The 14,717-nt window shown below is 34.5% G+C and overlaps 2 protein-coding genes across 4 annotated transcripts in view; one reads left to right on the top strand and one right to left on the bottom strand.

The window, feature by feature from the left end:
* Timp (Tissue inhibitor of metalloproteases) overlaps window positions 1-11,769 on the top strand; it is a 38,238-nt gene extending 26,469 nt beyond the window's left edge. For all 3 annotated transcript variants that reach the window (XM_053747095.2, XM_053747094.1, XM_053747093.2), the window contains exons 2-7: window positions 7,709-7,835; window positions 8,770-8,855; window positions 9,121-9,229; window positions 9,630-9,751; window positions 10,859-10,977; window positions 11,352-11,769. In XM_053747095.2, the coding sequence (XP_053603070.1) occupies window positions 7,709-7,835; window positions 8,770-8,855; window positions 9,121-9,229; window positions 9,630-9,751; window positions 10,859-10,977; window positions 11,352-11,415 (627 nt within the window). In that variant the 3' untranslated portion in view covers window positions 11,416-11,769. The remainder of the gene's footprint in view (window positions 1-7,708; window positions 7,836-8,769; window positions 8,856-9,120; window positions 9,230-9,629; window positions 9,752-10,858; window positions 10,978-11,351) is intronic.
* Syn (Synapsin) overlaps window positions 1-14,717 on the bottom strand; it is a 57,159-nt gene that overhangs the window by 38,959 nt on the left and 3,483 nt on the right. Inside the window, exons 4-9 of the mRNA XM_053746925.1 lie at window positions 14,599-14,714; window positions 14,182-14,385; window positions 13,890-14,050; window positions 12,773-12,858; window positions 12,350-12,476; window positions 11,897-12,001 (exon numbers count right to left, since the gene is read on the bottom strand). Of these exons, the coding sequence (XP_053602900.1) occupies window positions 11,897-12,001; window positions 12,350-12,476; window positions 12,773-12,858; window positions 13,890-14,050; window positions 14,182-14,385; window positions 14,599-14,714 (799 nt within the window). The remainder of the gene's footprint in view (window positions 1-11,896; window positions 12,002-12,349; window positions 12,477-12,772; window positions 12,859-13,889; window positions 14,051-14,181; window positions 14,386-14,598; window positions 14,715-14,717) is intronic.

Genomic DNA, 14,717 nt, shown 5'->3' with positions numbered 1-14,717 from the left:
TATACCTACTATATCGCAGACTACATTTCGGGTAAACCTTTGCCACAGGTTGGTATTTTGCGGTGGATAACAAATTGCTCTCCTTACTTTATTAGTCTTATAGTTAACTTGCGGTTTTCCCGCGTTTGCTTATAACACCTTTTATTTAAATACCTACACCAAATAGAAAGGCTTTTTACAATTCGTTTTAAGCAAACAAAAACTCATGTAACGCACAGACATCAGCCTATAGTACGTATTCATACTTTGCCTTATGTACCTATTGAAAGTTGTGCGAAAGATGGACGTAGTCAGCAAAAAAAACATTCTCACACCGGAAAATAATGTAATTTGTTCCATTTTACATGGCCCGATGATATTACATTGATCCATACATATTGTCTGTGTCCGTCCATTAAATGTTCTTTTTGCTCAGGATTTCGGCTTTATACACCTTTTAATAAACTGACTACCTATGTAACTAATATAACATTAATCATTATGATTCAATTGGATAGCATCTTCTGGAATAGATTCATTCTTCAAAAAATGTCCATTTGTACAAATTCATGTTAGATAAAGTTCATCTAACCGGTTCCGCGCTGTCTCAAACTTACGTAAGGAGACGTGACTCTCGGGGTACTGTTAGTAGAGCGACCGCATAGGGACGTGTTCCAATTACTGGCAATGACATCGAGGCAGACACCCTAAAATTCTAGTGAAAAGCTTGCATAAGAAGAATGTTTAGCCAAACATCATAGTTGGACCTGACGATACAATAGTAAAAAAAGGACTCTTAAGTATCAATTCATTAAATTCCTAAAGTAAAGTAAAAGCTGCCACTGAAGCAATTAATTTCATATTTTCTGATTCAGAGTTTCACTATACTCAAACTGGACTTCAAATAATTAATTTATACCCTAAAGCAAATTGTAATTGCTAAGTTATTCGAGTTCGATTAAATAACTTAATTAGAATGTAGTCGCCGCTGGGCTCACTACGTCCTCTAGTAGATAACAAACACAATATTACTCTCCTGTCACACCGAACCCGACCCGAGGGATGAGCTCGGCCGGGTTTGGTTGTGAATATACTGCTGACCAAATACGGCAATAGACCAAATGCTTCTTATCATAGCAGTGTGAAGATAAATGTCTCCGTGATCATATAAAGTTGAGTTAGTATCCTATAATACGTGTATAAGGCTCGATAGTTTGATACCTCTGATATTTGTCCCTATATGTATATAATAATAAAATAAATATCCTGGCTTCCATGTTGGTCTGGGGGTAAACAAAATAATATAGAATAGTCCCGCTGCTTCTGATCCCGTGTAGATTGAAGAATTCAGTCAAGAAGGAAATTCGTAACTCCAAACCGTGATGGTTTGGAGTTGCGAATTTCCTGATTTGATGCTCCAAACCGTGATGATATATCTGAATCTCAGTTTATAAGCTCACTAAGTGACGATGATAACGGCTAATAGTTCTGTCTGCCTCATAAAGTACGATGTCGTGATATATTGATAGATCTATTGATTTTATAATGTTGATAATGAGGTTTTTTAAGATGTTAGTAATGAATTAATTATTTCGTAATATCACCAGGTTAAATGGAAATGAAAAACCATAGAGCAACATGGGTATTGCCGGTACGGAAGACCCGTGTTGCCCTATGTGATAAACAGAGGAACTTTTACTGGCTGTGATTATTTCCAAAATAACAGCAATAGCGCTTTGTATATCATTAATATCAGCAGTACTAAATAATATATCGACTTTTTAAGTACCGCGTTAAAAATAGTGTGACAGCAAATACAAGTTGGTATGTACTAGATTAGATCGTGCTGATACGGACTTTTTTAAAAGCTTTTTGTGGACACGCGTGCACTGACCTTGTCGCCGGATAATTGTTATGATTTATGACATCATAATAAAACGGAATAATAAAATAACCTGCCATTTATGATATCACCAAAGATAAATGATTAATCACATACGATTAATTAAGTATATTATTATTATGAATAGTGACCGACACGACATGTGCAGTGCAAGTGGGAGGAAATTGGTTTCATTGCAATTTATTTAATATCCCTGCTTACCTTGTATTGTTTTGAGGCACGACATGGTGTTTTAATCATGTGCAATATATAGTATCATAAAAGTGACTGCATAATGCAGATTTATATTTCGAGCTATAAATACTGTACGAAATATTAGTTGAGCAAAAACGGAGAATATTTTCAACATTGAACAACAAATATTCGTCGGTAATAGAGGCGAATTAGTGATGATTTTGAGTAGGTAGATGTACGGTTGACTGTACCGTCCATAGTACAAGTCTAAAAATTCAATATCAAGGGTAAATGCACAATGTCAACATGCACCTCAGTGTTCCCGGCGAACCCTGACGAACGACGCATTGTAAACCAGACTGCATTCTTTATAAGCCTATAAAGTTTCCGCGTTGTGATTTTTATCAAAAAACTAATAATAAGATCGCATTGTTTATCGCCCTTATTGTATCAGAGGGTTTAAAAAAAGAGCGCGCGCCGTGAAAATTACTACTCGATCCCATGTCGGGACGAGGTACGCTGCTACCGTCTTCACGTGAGTATTATATACCTTATTTTACTTAATTGCACATATAATAGAAACAACTCATTTCCATAATTAATTAAATTAGTTAGGTATATCTTCTCGTCGTTATTCATATTATTTTTTTATAATCATGATGCAGACCTCAGGTAATTAGTATAGAAAAATGTGAAAAGTTATTATGCTTTTTTTGTCTCGTGTCTTTATTACAGTCAATGGATAGTTCATTTGATATGGGATTATCTTTCAGCCTTGTAAACATTAGAATGTTACGTAAACTTGTATCTTTGACTATATATACTACGTTGGAGTATAACTATTGTACGAGAAAGCGCTTCTCTGATTATTATTAAAATATAGTATACTGTTATTAGCCTTAATAAATTACACTCTTAGAATCATTACAATAATTTAAATAGGTATTAGGTAGGTAATATATATCTACGCTTGTAGGCACTTTATGACCGTTTTATAAAGTTATAAAAACAAATTGGTGTTTACTACAGCTATTGCCAGTAAATTATAATCTTGATTTATACCGCATTTAACGATCAAATTACTTTGTGCGTAAAAGAAAATGTCCCTAAATATTATAATGGCTTGTCACTCATAAACAGAATATTACTGGTATACAAACGGCAACCTACCGCACGCCAAATTAAATACACGACGACCTTTTCTTACTTATGTAGTTACATGGGATCCAAAGTTGAGTATTACAGCGTAAAAATCACACAATAAATCTCATCATAGAAATAGCCAGAAAGGCTACTCACAAGATTTAACGTAATAAAAATTGTTTTAGCGTAATATACCAGTGTCAATTTAATTGCTATTGCTAGATTTAAAAACAATAATAAAACTAGATCGATCGCTCGCTGTGAATCTCTTTACATTCTTTTTTAAATCATGCTAACAAGTATGAGGATCTATGTGTTTATGTTTGTTATCTTTCACACAAAAACTACTGAACTGATTGTTATAAAAATTGGTACACGGGTAGAATATAACCTGAAATAATACATAGAGTACTTTTATCCCGAATTCCTAAGGGAGCGAAGCCCTGGGGTGCAGCTAGTTATAAATAAAAACTCATAAATAAATATTTTAACATTTCCACTAAAAGAACACAATATCCTAGTAAAGCAAAGTAGAATAAATTTACTATATACTGAAGTAATAGAGTACTATTAAATCTAAACAGCTTTATATTCAAAGCGCAATCATATAGGTAGTGTGTAATGATGCATTTCCTTAGTGCATTTCTCCTCCTACGCGCCTTCTAATAGACATATTGTTCTGAACCTTAAGAATGTTTATAGGCATAGGCACACACATGCCTATTTGCAAGTTGTTGTAAAAAATCGAAGATCTGGAACACCTGATGTAGATGACCCAAGATGGTCAAAAATAAAATGACTCCTAAACAAAAGTTGTTCAGCCTGATGAAGATTTCCTGTTGAAGTATGAAAAAATTATTGAAGCCGAGATTCTCACTGGGAGTAGTGCCAGTCAAACTGTACTTATCCCACGTATACCACTCATTTCTACTTACTCCAGGAAAGTAACTATTCAGGTCTTTTTTACCGGCGCCCGAAGACCCCTAAAATAGTATATGTATAAAGAATTTTTTAATCTCTCTAATAATTTTGACCCTCACCAAAAACAGTTCTGCCACGAGAACGAAGTCGCGGGCATCAGCGGACCTTTGATGAAAGGCAAAATCAGCTTTCAGTATGGGAAATAGTTTTAACGTTTCTCAGATGTTTCTCTATACTGAAATCTAACAGAATCGTTAATTCATGAGTGATCTTTACTAAAAAGACTTCTTATTTCCATAAACCCTCGTAAAATACGGGATTTTTTTTACGTTGTAATGCTTTTTCTAATAAAAACGTATGTTACAGTCAAGCATTCAAACGTAACGTTACCTACTGGTCGTCACAAAATGATCGTAAATCTCTACTTTGTTGTGAACGCAGCTCTACCATGCTCTATCTTCTATTCATCGTGATGCATGTGGCTCCAAGATGGTTATAATAGTGAATACGAATAGTTTACATAAGTTAATATCACTACCTATTATGACTAAAGTAATATCAAATATTATATATCTACCTCTATATACTTTATCAACAAAACAAATGTTTTGAAATTTAATGAATTGAACCTGAATTATTTTGACAAACATTTTTATTTCAATATTTACTTTATATGAGTACGTCACGGTGCTCACTGTTTATTATTATACATTTTAAATATATGTATATATTTCTTTTATTTTTAAATATATGTATATGTAGATATTTCTTTCAATATCGGAATACATAAAATTATTTCTCAAAGTTGCTTTACATTAGAGGCGTGAGATAATTCTAATAGATCGGCTTTCCGACAACACTTTTGTCCGCTGACAATACAAATAACAAAAATAGTTGACAACTCTGACGGACTGCACTTAACACGAGGATTAAAGTTATAAATACAAAGAGTCACAGGAAAACATGTTCATTCTCATAATGTTATTCTCAAGGGATAATCCTTGCTTGACATTCAACAAAATGTCGTGCCATATAAATAAAAGTCATACATTACATATTTCTATGTTTTTTTTCGATCGCCTATAGCCATTGTTGAATTAATTTAAAATAAGAAATATGTTCTGTACGTTCAATTTTTTAATATTTTTCGATAATTTTCTCCTTGTTAGTATTTGAACGTAAAATAGATGGAAATATGGGATATATTTTGTGTTTACAATATAATAATTCGATTTAATTTGCCACTATACATACAATTTAATGTATTACGGCTGCAACAATTGTGATCTTTTTATAGGATTTCTATAGACAAGGCAATGATTTCAAAGGTTATTCAGAGCTAAGTATCTAAACACCGCATAGCGTACTTATGAATAGAAGCTGTTTTATGCATCTCATAATATTTATGGCTCGTAGAAGAGCAACGAAAAGGTAATAAAATTTTATTAGCGATTGTTATTAGGAAGGCATAAGAAAGTTAAAAAAATCATAAGGTTATACCAAAATATAGGTCGCGTAAATGGGACGTTAATGTTATAGAAAAAATGTGTAAGTATAATTCCTTATTCAGCAGGCGTTTGAAACATTCTAACTGGCTTTCATATGATGATGTAAACGTAAAATCAATTAGATAATTTTAATTTGATTATCATATCTACATAGTGCGATTTTCTTGAGCTTCGATGAGATTAACTAACTGTATAGTAGATATTTCTTATTATGTTATGAACGTAATTAATACGTTTTTTAAGACAATACAAAATAATATGTAACTGATTAACTGTAATTTGCTATTTATAAAATATAATTCTCATTTATTCCCACGCCTTTGTGATGTTGTGTTAAGAAATCATCGGAATAGTTATAGACTATGTTTGCACCCTTCTGAGACGGCATTACTCAGTAAAAGTATTGTATGTATGGCATCTAATATTTATAACAAAATTCCACAACACATTAAATATCAGAATTTAAATTTATTTAAAAAACACCTCAGGTCCTTGCTGATTGATAAATGTTATTACAATTTGAACGATTTTTTAAATGATAAAAATTTTGTTAATTTAGTTACTTTTATTTATTCGATTTTGTTTTGTGGGATGATAGCAAGCTCTCCATTTAAATTTGCATACCCGTGGATGGTGAAACATGTAGGATTAAACTTTTCTTTTAACATTAAATTGTAAAAAAAAAGTTTTTGCAAATAAATAATCTTTATCTTTGTCTGAATTAAGTAAATACTTATAAGTTTCAAACCATGTAGCTTAAAAAGTTAAGTACGTTATAACTCGATGGTTACAGCTAAATATTTTTAATCTTTTACTGATTATACATAACACGGCTGCTATTGTCAACTCTTTCGAATAACAAAAAATAGAATTGTGATATAACAATTGACAGAACCCAATAAAATAGGAACATAAACACGGGTATGTTTCATGTGGAGCGGATGTTATAATTAATACAACGTTCGTGCTGTATGCACGGTTTTATTATAATCGTTAATTACAAGGTGTAAGTAATTACATGTAGTAAGGCGATATAAGCATTACGAAATGGAAATTAATAGACATTTTATTTTTCCACATAGTAAAAAAATACTTCATATTTCAAACAAGTTAAAACTCTCAAAAAGAAACGTATATAATATTAGTCTTTGGCAAAGCTTTCAAATCGATATCAAGTAATTGGTTCCTGTATGAAAAACAGGCGTTTTGTAATGAAATTACTCTAAATAGCTAATTAAACAAAATTAGGATTCATTAAATATCACTCTTCTTCCTCGTTTTGCTGCAAGAAGCAAGATATTGCAAATGGCAACAACTTATTCGGAAAGTCAGGTAATCCCGTACCTGACTTTCCGAATAAGTTGTTGGCAACACATTTTACTGTACATTTATGGATGGATCTTTTTGCTTATCTCCCCTATATAAGTATTTTTCTATCGAGGATAGATTACCTGATAATCTTATTCTTGTAATGTTCTTACATTCAGGATATCTTTTTCTGCTGTATTTTTTTTAATGTAGCAGTCTTGATAATCTTGTAGTTTTCTTGCAAATAAAACTGAACTCATCGAAAACAAAGTTATGATTTCTTAACGATCGCTATTTTGCTACGACGATAGGATTTTATGGCACTATTCGTATTGTTTATTATCGGCACAGATGTCAGAATGCTTTGAGATAGTTACGTAATACACCTATACTATATTGAAGCGATAAAATGCAAATGGTGAAATCTTCATCTATGAAAAATAGCGGAATATATGTGACAACTGAAAATTCTCTACTTGTTATGTTGTTGTTTAATTATAAACTTACATGTAAATCTATTGTCTGCATGTAAATGAATTTATAAAAGTGTATTATTTCTACTGAAAAAGTTTATTTCTACAGAAAAACGGAAACTGCTATTTACAAATTCCGGGATAGATCGAAATAATAAATCGTTCGATTTACCAGAGGACTCTATTGATTTTTTTAAGTTCCTTTCGATCATGGTACGGAATTCATCAAGCGTGAGTTTTCCTTTTGCTGCCAGTTGATAATAACCTCCGACAAATCTGACATGTTTAATGTATTGCAGATGATGGTAGACAGCATGGTGACGAGGTGGCTGGCGCTGGCGCTCCTGGCCTCCAGCTGGCGCCTGGCTGCCGCCTGCACGTGCCAGCCTGACCACCCACAGACACATTTCTGCACTAGTGATTTTGGTCAGTATCTTCTTCCTCTTTATAGTTTGCCCAAATTAATGCTAGAAACTGTTTATGCGCTAGCCATTTCCAATTTTCGACTTTCTATTGACACTTAGCTTTCAGAATATAATATACATTTTATTGTTGGTCGTTTGCCACAACTAAATCTTCTTATATCATCAGATAAGCTCAAAAAGTTATCTGGTTTTCATAGTAGAAATAGAAATTCTATGGAGATAATACTAAGAAGGATAATAAATAATATCGATAGATCCTTTTCTTGTTCACGTGTGGAAATCTTTATTACGATTATGACAATACGATGCACCATTTTGATACAATAACAGAACTACTAGCCTAATATCGTTTCTTTAATATATTTTTATGACTACTTTATATTCAGTTACATCGGGAAAAGTCTGAACTATCCTAGCTTAATCCAATTATCCAGGGGGAAGTTTATTGTTATTAATGCATATAGTGGGTCAGTAGCCCTAGAGTAAAACTATTACTGCTAATACTACTCACTAGTATGTAGCTATATTATGAGGAAGTAAGGCTTGTTATTATTTACAAAAATAATTACTCAGTTTAAGCAGAAATCACAATCATGCATGACTATGCAAGATAAATGAAGCATGAAATCTTCAATTAAACGTGGTGCTGTCTTGGAAACAAATGGCAGTTGGCGTCATCTTGATGGATTATGATAGTATAATGCAAAACTTATGCATCATAAATAACAGATTATATTTGCTTTAAATTAACTGTCATAGAAATCAATGGCTCTGGATCAATGGTACAATACTGGTGCAGGGGATCTCAATGAATATAAATTTATTTTAACTGTAGTCGTAGCTTTATTCTGGAAATTTAAAATACACCCTTTCCGTTCCTATGTCTAAGTTATGTGAGCTTATGAATTGATTACGTTTTCTTTCTTTTATTACAGTTATAGTCGGCAGAGTACAAAAAACATTTAGGGGAGGTTACGAATTCTTCGATGCATACAAAGTGAAAATAAGGAACTTTTTCAAAGTTAGTATTTGTTGGATTTTTAATAGATTAAACATAAGTTATTTCATGAATTAGGTACCCTACTTCATGTTTTCATAGATATCTATTTTTTTATAATGTACATAATATTTATTCTACAAAGAATATATCTATAATATAACACATGAACTAAACTTTACGTATTCTACATTGTGATTAGATTTAGATTTTATATTATTCATTATGAAAGTTAAAATTTTAGTAAAACGTATGTATATATAATATAATTGAAATCCGTCCATTTCAGGCCACGCCCAAGGCGAGACTAGCGCTGCGGTCGGGCCGTCTACTGACCGCGTCGCAGGAGTCCATGTGTGGACTTGAACTGCAACCCAGGGAGACCTACCTGATCACAGGTGAGACACACGACATGTCACTCCGTTGTATTAAGTCATTCCAATTTAAATACTAATAAAATAAGCACAGTTCAAAGCCTGTGCTAATTAAAAAAAATAAATACATAAAATAAAAATGTAGTGTAAAACAAAGTTACCTACGAACTTAAAAGCTAACAATAGGACGTGCAGTTAATGTCATGAAGTCAGACCTACGGACCAAGCAGAAAATGACAAAAAGTGTGGTGCTATAAAAATACATGTAATAGGACTCCGATATGAGATTTAAATGGATTGATGATGAATAAATTGTAACTACATAAAGTCAAGGACAGATGAGACAAATTATGTAACGGACCATGAGGAAAATAATACAACGGATGAAGGGACAGGTAATGAGATGGATGATGATGAATTTCAGGTAATATCAGGCAGCTGCAGGCTCACGTGGACCTGTGCGGGTACACGCGGCGCTGGCGGGACGTCACGCCGCGACAGAGGAAAGGATTCAGGATGCTCTACAAGAATGGATGCGCGTGCAAGGTACACTTTTTAATTTTTCTATCAATAGACTGAGAACCATTGACTGTGCAAAGTTGAAAAGAATAAGTAGAAAAGCGAGGTCCAAGCTCCGACACTTTATGGCTGACGCGCTCAGATGAGAGATAGAGAGGGAGATTGATAATAATTTTTGAGAAGTTTCTTGTTTTGATTAGGTGTTGTTACGAGTCAAAAATCTCTGACGACTTCCATGGCGTAGTGGTCACTACGCCCGTCCGCTCTCTGGAGGTTCTTGGTTCTAATCCATCATATTTGCACTCGTAATTTGAAGATATTTGTCTCTCTAGTTTCTCTGTTTGTTTCCACGAAACAAGCTTAAAGCTTAGTATAGGCCGTTGAGTGCTGTATATAGTGCATGGGTTTCTTATAAAACAACTCGTAGTTCTTCATATGATAATATGAAAGTATTAACGCAATTGTTATGATGAAAATTACAGCTATTTTAATTAGATGTACGTATGTTTAATTTACAATATGTATGGATTTCGGTTTCGTTCCGAGAAGCTTCATCTAAATGCCAAGCAAATTGGCGCAGCGATGTCGAGCAGATGGGAAATGTATTTTATTTTCGCTCATGAAGCGCATTGCAATTGCAACTATGTCTTACGTCATAAATCGTCAATCATACGAAATTAGTTATAATAAATAACTATTATACGGGTAGCCAATGTAAGGAACTTAAAATGGGTAATACTGAAACTATACTTACTGCGATACAGGAATATGTGGCAGGTGTAAAGGGTCGCAATGACATTCAAATGTAAAGGGCACATTCCATGTTATTATACGTAGCGGTTATCGCACAGAGATATCAAGTTACAGTTAGATAAGTGTCAAGAATTTTTTGCTTTTTAATTTTTTCGTGTTCAATACAAAAAAGTAAAATTTTATCAGCATCATTGTATCATGGGAGTCTTCTTCATTTAATCAAATGTTTTATTTTTTGAACAGGGTTTTAATTCTGAAATTTCATAAAATTTAACTTATTTAATTATGATAATTTAATTTTTTTATGATAAATCATCGTATTGGTGAGAACTGTAAAGATAGATTGAAGCTTATTAATGTATATACATAAATATTTTTCAGGTGCACATGAACCGTCGACGGACGAAGTCGCCCAACACATGTGTTGCCAACTACAACGACTGCTACGAGCGACATGGCATCTGTTTGCACGATCGCGCGCGCCGTTGCCGGTGGACCAGGTAAATACTGACTAAAACCACACTTCAATCGGACTGTCCATTCTGAACTACGATCGTAAAGAATAATACTAGTTTCGAACCCCACGCAAATCTATCAGCGATATGCATATTAGACGTTTTGTAATATAAGTAACGATATCGTATGCTTCTGTAAATAACAGTTTCAGCTAGTCCAATATAAGTAAGGTAAGGGGCAAAACAATAAATATGATATGATATTACGTAACAATAAAACTTAATATTGAATAGATGAGATCGTTTCGCCCACGCGCCACGCCATGATCACTGTCAAACGCAGAGCATAATCGTAAACAATGCTCTTTGATGTTCCCGGTTCTGTAGCTCTTTATCAAATTCAACGGTCTATGTTTCAGAACTCCGGCGCTGACGAGGTGTATGCAGGCGCACTACCACAATAGCACCATGAGACCAGTATGATCTAACCTAACTGTATTCATCGACCACACAAGCTATACAGTCAGAAATCGTTACTAATCTTCGAAGCGACTAGTTATACGAGCCAAAAACATTTTAACTTCTCATTTCTTTCTGACGTTCGAACGTACCTTGAAGTGATAATGTGATGTGAATGTGTGTGTGTAATGCGTATTCCAAATTCAAAACGTAACGAATTTTTCTTAAATTATTTCACCGCGTGTTTCTCTATTATTGTTGTATTTTTGTCTTATGACAAAAAGTTATTATTATTTTATTTATTTTTAAGTAAATTGTAAATTAACAACTCTAGTTATAGGAAAAACGTTACATAAGAAAAATAAATGATTAAATCCACCCAGAATTACTTTCATTCAATTCATATCCAATTTCAAACTCTTGCTAAAAAGTACAGGCCTTGTATATGAATAAAAGATAAAGAAATAGATAAAATAAGTTATGAAAATTAGTGCTATGTACTTACCATGTCTGTGTGATTGTGATAGTAGGTCTGCTCAATTAATGGGAAGTTTTCCCTTCCCAGGCGACGCTGTAGTTGCAACAGATGGCCGAAGACCCATGGTCTATCCTAAATAAAGCGTAAAATATCAATTTCGAACTAAACACACACACATATTATATATATATATATATATATAAGCACTAAATTCTAATACTTAGCACATAAGTATGTGCTTTAACAAAGGCATTTAGGAATACCTAAGTTGTGATTGTGATTACTTGATTGTCTTTTGAGTTCATAGATCAACTTGATATAGACACGACGAAACTATCAAGCATCATTAAAGATACTTATATCAACATCCAATGTGGTTAGTAGTCTTTGTCTTTACCTTTACAATTTTATGAATGAAGTCCAAATGGGCGTAGTGATTTCTTGGATTGATCCTACCAAACCTAATGATGATTAGTGCACCTGGAAATGGTAGATGGAGTTGAGGCTGTTGATGGAGGGTACGCCTCCGAACTTAAGGCCGAGCAGCAGCGCGCGGTGGTCGGTGCCCGCGTCGCGCACGTTCTGCCGGACCAGCACGAACTCCGGCCTGCGAGCACAGTCAAACCATACTTCACACTGTAGATTTTGCTGATTCTCTTTTATCTTAACGTGCTCCTATTTCCAGCATTTGTGACTCCTAGAAGCCTGGGTTCTGAGCTGAATCTTCAAATTAAAGAGGTATTAAGCATTACCTGCATGATTTTTTGTCACACATTCCACATACAATAATATCTCTCTGACAACAAAAAAAGATAATGTCAAAATTGTCATTTTTGTGAAAAACTTATATAAGTATGATTTTAGCTATAATCTTGCTGAAAATTATTGCGAGTAGATACTCACTTGAAACATCGAGTGACCTTGGTACCACTGCGGTACACCGCCATAGACACGTTGGCCCCGTCCGAGTTGGCCGTCACCGACAGTTCCTGATTTTAAATAAATTAACAGTTTTTCATTCGAACCGACAATACGACATCAGCTCACAAAGGTTTTAATTCCATGTTACATCAGCAATACGAGTAACTCGCAATTTACTCACAATACAATTTAAGGCGAATCTACGAGTAAGCTTTTATCCAATATTTGTAAATATTAAAATTTCAGCAAACATACATCTTAATGAAAATGATTTCAATTAACCACAACAACGAACACAACAAACGAGATTTAAATGTCGTATTTATTATGCTACGAGTACCTACCACGCCACTGTCTGATCCGAAAGCCATAATTCAGAATAGTGACTGATAGTTGAGTGACATAATATTATCACATTTCCAACGATTAAATTGAATTGTCGTCATTACCAGTTCGCCACTAAATGTGATCGTAAAGCCGTTCGTTAACGAGCAGCCGTATATTGTGATATTAAATATGCGCTGCGCCCACAAACACGATACATTTTCAGCTGCCGGCCCAGATAACGACCCCTAAAATACGCTTTTTTATTTTATTGGATTCCTTCAGGGATTAATACGAGAGCATTATAGCTATTTACCAGAAGTCACTCGGAATGTTCAGTCTAGATTTCGTGACCCCAATAAGGCAGCATTAGGAATGTCAAATATTTATAAAACGGAGGGAGCGAGCGAAGAGCGGAACAGGTGCATAAATATTAAATTAGTCTACACGACAGGTGGACACATAGTTCGTCTATTTACTACTATCTACATAATTGAACTGACTGTTCACACCGTTTGTTACATTGTAGTAGTGCGTTCAAATACTAGTTTATTATTTATTTCTGTTGATGAGATTCCTGATCGTGTTAGAATATTATCTAAACAAATAAGAACTTAATTGAATAAAATACACTTATATTTTGTGAACATGCAAAAAAGATAAATATAGAGCCATCGTTAGCCTTAAAGTTTCAGTATAATATGAGAATTTCACAAGAAAAATATATCTATAAAATAAGTTTGATCATTTTGAAAATGTTTCAAATATCACTCACCCTGAATTCAGCCTGTTCTACTCGGATGTCCCACTCTCCAGGCAGGCGGCGACCCCTGAAGTACTTGGACCAGTCGGTGTTCTGGTCGTCGACCACCAGCAGCGTTACGCAGCGGTCTCGGTTGTAGCCACGTCCCACAGAGGCCACTGATGTCACACTCCCTGTGCAAGCCAATATAATAATAATAACAATCATCATAATGAAATGGAAAATAAGGTGACGTCCTATTATTTTCCTTGTTCGGAAAATTTAAAATACTTAATCTATGTAGCCAAACGTTCGCTATACTAACCTAGGAGATTAGCGCCCTGATCTCTAGCAGCCCCAGTGAGAGATTGAACTCGCTGCAGCAGAGATTCCCTGGACTTGGCCGGTGAAGAGGGCGCGGACGTCCCGCGGGAGCCTCCTCGCAAGTTCAGCGAGAGATCTCCACCAGCTGTCGCGGCTGCGGCCGGCGCTGGTACGCCAGAGCCGCTGCCGATGCTGCCTCCAGTCGCTATTGAGTAAAAATTTTAAAGAAATTGCTTTTTCTGATTATCAATTTCTGATTACGTATAAATGTATAAAATCCTTTCAAATTTTGAGTAGTTTTAGTTGAAAAACACGTTTATTTGATTCAGTTGCATTAGGTGTTCAATAACAATATATTTAATATTAATAGAAATTATTTTATGTTCAACTTGGATGTCTAATTTGAAAACCAACTTACCCTGGGAGGCCGGCCTCTGATTCTGCGGCTTGGGCTGGCTGGTGGTAGCCGGGCGGCCGGTGTAGGGGTCCACCTCGCCCTCATCGCACTCAGACTGCAGGTCCCCAGAGCTGAATCTG

Source organism: Plodia interpunctella, chromosome 6 (assembly GCF_027563975.2).
Source record: "Plodia interpunctella isolate USDA-ARS_2022_Savannah chromosome 6, ilPloInte3.2, whole genome shotgun sequence".
In the NCBI taxonomy this organism is placed as follows: domain Eukaryota; kingdom Metazoa; phylum Arthropoda; class Insecta; order Lepidoptera; family Pyralidae; genus Plodia; species Plodia interpunctella.
This window is presented reverse-complemented; position numbering and strand designations above follow the sequence as displayed.